Source organism: Brachyistius frenatus, unplaced genomic scaffold (assembly GCF_029030835.1).
Source record: "Brachyistius frenatus isolate BFR_SWC_R1_liver_20210118 unplaced genomic scaffold, ASM2903083v1 Contig_88, whole genome shotgun sequence".
NCBI classification, from domain to species: Eukaryota; Metazoa; Chordata; class Actinopteri; family Embiotocidae; genus Brachyistius; species Brachyistius frenatus.
Window position 1 is genome coordinate 1672371 of NW_027210687.1, and position 7391 is coordinate 1679761.

Below are 7391 nucleotides of genomic sequence, written 5' to 3' on the forward strand. Positions count from 1 at the left end.
TCAGCTGAGGCATCCGAGTGTCTGTCTGTACATCTGTCCCACATAAGCCCGTCCTTCCCCTTCTCCCAGCCTTGGCTCTGAAGGCCCCCCCCCCCCCCCCACGCGCACACACACACACACACACACACACACACACACACACACACACACACATAGGCAGGCAGCAGATCAGCTCAGATCATCCTGTTGCGTTTGTGCGTAGGAGAGTCTGTGATGACATCACTGCACTGGGTGGAGTTTCGTTTCCTGGTTCCTCCCCCTCCGGCAGAGGCGGAGCCTGTAGAGTCCAGATGCAGTGCCATCTCCTCTGAAATGAAAGTGTTCAGGTCGACATCTTGGAGCCCGTTACGCCGGCTGCGGCACACCGGCCCGGAGCCGGAAGAACCACCTCCACTTCCACCACCTCCATTGCTGCTGCTCCCGCTCACATGTGTGGGAGAACCTGGCGCGCCGGAGCGCACACTGATACTTGCCATCGCTCCGCTCAGACCTGCAGGAGGAGGAGACGGGACAGAAACAGACAAAAGGGCATCACTGGATGGAGAAGACAGATAAGCGGCTTACTTCATCACTTCTATTTCAAAACGCTGCCGTGTACGAGCAGTCCCAAGTTCAGAAGCACTCGACAATCGGTCTCCATTGCTCCGGTCCGGTCTTTAAACATCATGTCTACCGTTTTACTTCATTCAGCATTTAAATTGTTGACAGACACGTTTTTTTTTACATCAGTCTTTTGTGTATGAAACGCATAATTGATGGTTCAGTTTGTACCTCTCACCCACAACTGAATGTCCTCTACGGAGCGCTTTAGGACTATAAATAATACACCACCAATACACTCGTCTTTTCAGCAAACCAACAGACGAACAACCAAGCAAACACATCAAGGCTGCATCTGTATAACATCTGTATGACCCCTAAATGACAGCTGTTGGGCCAAAGTGGCTGTGCAGGAATATAAAATGTAAAGCTTAGAAAGGACTCGGGGCGGCGGGAGGGGGAGGGGGAGAGGGGGGTCCAGGCTTGGAAAAACCCGCAAAATAGCTCATTTAAAGATGAAGGCTGGTCACTTTTCTCTTTTTGACATTTATGTTGATGAGGATTGACAGCATGTAAAGAGACCTCTGACAGGACTTCTCATCAGTCAAAGTCACGCACTCTGTTATTTCACCGTTTCCGTCTCCATTTTGGATTTCAGGAGAGAACAGGACTCACAAGGTCTTAATCTTATTCAGAATGGCATGTTTAAGATGTTTTGCCATAAAACAGCATCTGAAGCGGCCATCTAACAAAAACACAAACGTAATCACTTCCTGTCTGAACTAAAAACACGCTCGGTGTGCAGCAGGTGACAGAACAGGGGATGGAGCAGGTGAAACATGAAATCACACGCTAGTGAACCAATCCAGCAACATTTTTCTGACCAGGTGCAGCATGCAGTGCATCCCTGAAGCAGCTTTGTTAATCCAACAGATAACGTCCTTTATCACTAAATACCCACGTAATGTTATGAAACACCCGGCAAATGGTTTGTGCGACAGATTAGTCCAAAAAAAACACAACAACCAAAAAAAAAACATGGATGTTCTAATTTAAATTTTTACTTTGAAAATCTAAACGGTTGCAGTTAACTAAAATGTAAAAAGTTGACATAGACTTTACACAGAAGTCCAAACTACCTCATCAGTCCCCGCACACAAACATCACTCGTGAGATACAAACGGTATTCGGTGACTGAGAAAGGAGACACACTGAAATCTCCTGACAGAGGCTGAACTTGCGTTTCTGTAACCTAAACCACCAGATGCCTAACATGATCCAGCCTGACCTCCGGTACGCCCTAAAACGGCCCCGGAAAAATGTGAAGCCCTTCCCATAAAGTACCAAATATTCATTTGCCTTGAGAGCACAACAGAAATACAAACATACTGTAATATCACTGAATTAATAAATAGAAACACTTGCATTCGCATTTCTTTTTAAAACAAAGTAGTTAAAAAAAAAACAACAACAATGTGGCGTTTGATTTAGTCAGATGTTCTCTCACAAACACGCACAGAACAGGTCGACAACGTGAGGCCCTCTTCAGCCATTGGCCAATACTTACACACCCGTGCACAACATACCCTTATCTCTGAAGCACATGTCGCAGAGTACGATGACTGAAGGACAAGCATGCTATCACACACACACACACACACACACACACACACACACACGCACGCGCACGCAATGCTCCGACAACAATAATTCAAATAGCAACAGGACCTTAAATGTGTTAAACTTGTGGGATCGGTGGTACTGATCACACACACCAGCAGATGTGCATGCAGCATTAGTGGTCGTTAGCACTGACCTGCAGTGCCACTGATTAACTGTCCGACAAAGTAGCTGCCATCTGGATTGTACACGTTTCCTGATAATTAGGCCAGAATGACCAGTGGTGAGCTGTGAGCCAGGCTTGAACTATAGTTTCCTTACCATGCAGTGCTATGGCCTCCCTGAAGGGCTGGAGGTCTGCTTCCACAGAGGAGCCAGTCTCAGCTGGTGAATTAGCCCTGCTCTGGGCCACCATGGCCAGCCGAGGGTTGGCCCTGCTACTTCTGTGTGGTGGTGCTTTGCCGCACAGGAAGCTGATAAGGTCCTCCCTGCGGATGGTTCTTCGGCGCTTTTTCACCCAGGCCAACATGTCCTGCACCGCAGTATTGAAGTGAGTCATCCGTCAGTTTGCAAATGTTTCATTTTATTAACAGACACCGTTTTGTACCCTTAATCGTCCCCGTTGTGCAAACCTAATGTGACCTGTAAACACCTATTTCCTTAATGTCCAACAACATGACAGGTAGGTGCAATATCACAATTTGTCCATATACAAGAGACTTGAGGTGCCTCACAAAAGGTAACAGAGAAACGAGACCCACCTTATTACGACGTTGGTGACCTATCTGGATGCCCCGATCGAAGCTCCTCTGATGGGCCTCCACACTCTCTGTGATGGTGAGAGACAGAATGTACACTCCTCACTATCAAGTATGCCAAAGCCAAACAAATATGTTCAGTCAGTGTTAACAGTATCTGTATTTTAGTACAGTGAAATATCATGGCTTATAATGTATACATACTGAAGTCTGCATTTTTTATGAAACACATCAACATAAAAAGCCACGTGGTAGCTTTAGAGCAACAGGAAGTAACTTTCAAAGGGTGGCAGCTAGCCAGCTCTTGCTTTTACTATGACATCATATATTGGAATCCTTTACATATGTTTTGGGAGGTACACTGGAAATGTAAGGTCAGTTCAGGAAGTCCAATTTTGTTTTCACTTGTAGAAATCACTTTCAATTCACTTGTGAATATCTGACATGGTGTGGTCTGTTGTTGTTGTTGTTTTTATCCCCACAATCAACATGGCATAAAAAATTTTTTTTTAAAACCCAACTACAAGCAGTGTGACAAACTGATCAGTATGGCACCGAGAAGAGTGATAATGACACATCTGTTTACCATTTGATGGACGCCTCTCGTCAATAAACAACATGTTGACACTTACAAGTGCGAAGGTGTCCGGCTGAAGACGGCGGCTCATTAATCCTGCTCAAAAAGCAACGAGGATGGAGAGAAGAGGGATGTGGTTAGTTACCTTTATAAAGGTTGGTGACTGCCGTGGCAGCGTTTTGAAATGGCACCCACAGCGACAGGCCCTGCTGGTGGCATACTCTGTCTGTGGGGGAGAAAAGGAGGGGAGAGAGGGGGTCGGGGTGGAAAAACAAACATTTGATTTCTATACGTGGTATTAGGCTGTAATGTTAAGGGAAGCAGATATGAAGAAACAGCAAAAAAGGATCGAGGTGAAGCTCGTTTTCATTCGCCATTTTGTCTTGCATCTACCAATTGCAGGGGACAAGGGTTTGGCATAAAAATAACTGTCAGCCAGCGCTAGATGGCCAGCTCGGCAGCAGCTTGTTTATGAAGACAGCAGGCGACACACGAACTTAAACTGCCCTCTCAGCAGTAAAGTTGCCGAGCCATGTCAAACACACGTACGCCAAAAAAAACCACGGACAGCTTTCACAAGTCAAACTTTTGTCCACCGGCGTGGGGAGTTTTTTTTTTCTTTTTTAGTGTGACCGGGTGAGGATCAAAGCGATCAAAACGGACTGAAGACAGCCCAACAAGTCCTCAGCGAACCGATATTATCCTCGCCATCTTGTGATTATAAAGCTCGCTACCGTTACGCGTTGCTGAACGAGTGTTTATAAAAATATATATATAAAAAAATAAGCAGGTGTACTACTCGCGAGCTGCTCATTTTGTACGTTTTCACGAACACTTCCGCCACCGATCGCGACCGGTTTCACAGATGTTAACGCTGACAGACAGACAGAGAGACAGAGACAGAGAGACAGAGACAGACTGTCATCTGGGAATGTCGCGTAGCTACGATTGTTGTTGCCTTCGCCATTTTGTAACTAGCCCGGCTACCGTTACGTTAGCTGCGCGCTGCCGTCTTAACTTCGTGTCAACAATCCCGCTTTATCACCCAAAGTATTTCACGTTCATTCAAGTCGCTTTAATTATGTCACTCGATCAAACTGTTATTTTTGGTTTTAAACAGTCGTGCTATTCGCCAAAATAGTAGATTTCAGTCCCGTAACTCTTTTTTTTTTTTTTTTTACACTGGCTAGCGCACGTTAGCTCAATATTAGCATTGGGAAAAAAAAATCACCTGTAAACGTCAGTTTCTCATTTACCGGCTAGCGCGGTTGTGCTAACGGGGCTAGTTAGCATTTCTACCGCTCCCGACGTTGGTTGACAGTAACGCCCGGTAACGGAGCCGAGGCGGCGGACAGAACAGAACCAGAACCAGAACCAGAACCAGAACAGCCCCGGTGGCATCACACGGCAAAAAAAAAAAGAAAAAGACGGGGAGGTGGTGGTGGTGGTGGTGGGGGGGCGTCCCGTTTAAAACTACCGAGCGAACAAGGAGAAGAAGCGCTGGTTTCAACCTTTGTATAACTGTGCCACGGCGGTGGCGGAGTTCTGGAAGAGGTGCCACAGTTTCTCCTGGTCGTTGTCGGCCTCCTCCTCGCTCGGCTCCCTCTGCTCCGCTTCGGCCAAACACTGCCGCTCCCATTTTGAGAACCAGTGCTCGGGTCCGTGTTCCTGTATCTCCGAGTCTCCGTCTTCCTTCTTCTCCTCCATTTAATGCACCAAAAACTCCAGAAATGTGGCTTTTTAATTTTTTTTTTTTTTTTTTTTTTTTTTAAAAAGATGAATATGCGGACAATGTATAAAGAGTTATATGAGCGAAATCATGAATACTGTTGACGTTTTGTTTTTTTTCTTCTCTATTTCGTACTACAATATTGCGCTGCGGCTGTTCTCTGCCATCTGTGAAGATAAGCCTAGCTAACTATTTTTCCTAGTTGCCGACGTCGGTATATATACAACGCAGACTACCATGTTATGCACTTTGTCCCGCCCATTAATCTAGAATTCAATGACGATTGGCTACATGAACACTGCAGGGTGGGCTTTGGGGCTGTGCTCAGAATTTCATTGGCTTTCTGACACGTCCGTCATAACGGTGACACAAAAGAACCTCTGAACATTCCCCACTACAGCTTGCAGAATTTTGTCATGAAAACGGTACAGTGGAAAAACATGAAAACTACATTATATTATATTATATGATATTGTATTGTGTTATATTATATTATAAGCCCTGTGTAAATAAAGTTTATTATTATGATAATTTCCTGGTAACTTACTGAGCTCCCTTAATATATTCATAATCTGCATGCTATGAACATATGTTTTGTAGATATATAAGTAATATAGCTAAATGAATATATCGACCTTGCGAAAAATAAGCCTAGCCTCTATATACGACTGGTATTGATGAACCTCTGAGAAAATACTTTTTTGATATAACAACTAAAAGCATAAAGTGAGGTGAAATAAACGAGTGATCATAAAAAAAAAAGCCCAACTAAAGACGAAGTCCGGATGTATTATAGTTTCTGACCACGGGATGGTGCCGTTTCATCAAAATCTGAAGGCTTGTCTGCTTTAGACCTTCAAACGCGGCCCCTCTGGTTCCAGCAATGCAGACATGGGCCACAAGCTGTGTCAGTAACATAATGGGCTCTGCCCTGATAAAGGAATAATAATGTATGAGTGGATTCACAATAATGCCTTGTGATACGAGAATACGCATTACCAGTGCGTTAAGTTAGGCCTACTGTGTGCTAAATTATGCTCTTTTATTTTTCCATAGATATAACATATAGCTATATTGATATACAGTTTACACTATTTTTTTGATGTAGTAGGCGATTCATTAATAATACATATGGCAAAACCTTAAAAGCGTCAGTGCATTTCTCATAAATATGACACTGTCCAAATTGTTTTTTATAGCCTTTACTCATTTAACTTAAATTGACAGTCTTTCTGTAAAGTAGGCCAAGTCAAAATGGTGTTAAAGAACAGAGGTTGCAGGTTGGTTGTGAATATGGCATCCAAAGTACCCTACCTATGCCGTAGTTTTGTAATTCCAGTTTTCTGTAAATTATCCCAGAATGCTTTACACAATTATTTTTGCAGTAATACAGTCATTGTTGTGATACCACAGGAGAAAGACACTGATTTGGACAAGCAGGCTGCTGGAAACCTTTTTTAATTAACAGACGAAAGTGAAGAGCACGACGATGATTATCACACTGATATTGAATAAAAGTAAAGGGCATTACAAATCAAATTATTTGTAAATACAACAAAGAAAAGTTTGAAAGTTGAATATATGTGCAAAAATAAAGGCCAGCCACACACAGATGAGACTTTACAGGTCTGACTGCAAGGCAGAGAAAGTAATAAGCATATTAAAACGTTGTAGCACAATGTAAAATAAATAAATAAATAAAAAATGAAAGAAAGAAAGAAAAGAAATGTCAAAAAGTTGAAATATCCTGCATGTAAGGTTTACTTAAAATACCATGAATACCACCCGTTTGGCAAAGGGCCCTTGAATATAGCCTGATAGGTTTTGATCTTTTTATTTAGCCAACAACAGTAACTCGTTCTGCAAATGCAATACTGAAGCCTGTTTTTATATACATCATTTTAATGTTCTGGCATAACAGCTGTTCGGTAACTGTTCAGTAAAAACATTTTTTTTTTAGTCAGTTTACTCAATAAAAAGTGTGAGATCTTACTGGTGGAATTATCTAAATGAACCTATTTACTTATTTCGGCACTTTGTTCCCGTTCACTCGTGATAAATCAACGGGCCCATTGCAACGCAGTCACCGGGGATGCCGAGCCAGCCGCTGCCATTCGTGTAATTTCCATTCTAGTAATAATTGTTGTTGGCACTTGTATTTTTTTTT

General features: G+C 43.2%; 1 protein-coding gene across 1 annotated transcript; it reads right to left on the reverse strand.

Annotated features, from left to right (window-relative positions):
* Positions 1–131: 131 nt before the first annotated feature.
* hapstr1a (HUWE1 associated protein modifying stress responses a) lies at positions 132–5238 on the reverse strand. The gene is made up of 5 exons (XM_069710014.1): positions 5007–5238; positions 3641–3721; positions 2922–2989; positions 2482–2692; positions 132–490 (listed from the first exon to the last, which is right to left on the reverse strand). The coding sequence occupies exons 1-5, from the start codon at positions 5200–5202 to the stop codon at positions 174–176; spliced, it is 873 nt and encodes a 290-aa protein (XP_069566115.1). The 5' UTR covers positions 5203–5238; the 3' UTR covers positions 132–173.
* Positions 5239–7391: the final 2153 nt, after the last annotated feature.

Bases quoted from the DNA above. Each gene is read 5' to 3' on its own strand.
- hapstr1a (XM_069710014.1), bottom strand. From the start codon at position 5,202: ATGGAGGAGAAGAAGGAAGACGGAGACTCGGAGATACAGGAACACGGA. The intron at 3,722-5,006 runs GTTGAAACCAGC...TCTCCCCCACAG, and splicing joins CGTGGCACAGTTATACAAAG to ACAGAGTATGCCACCAGCAG. The intron at 2,990-3,640 runs GTAACTAACCAC...TCACCATCACAG, and splicing joins AGTCACCAACCTTTATAAAG to AGAGTGTGGAGGCCCATCAG.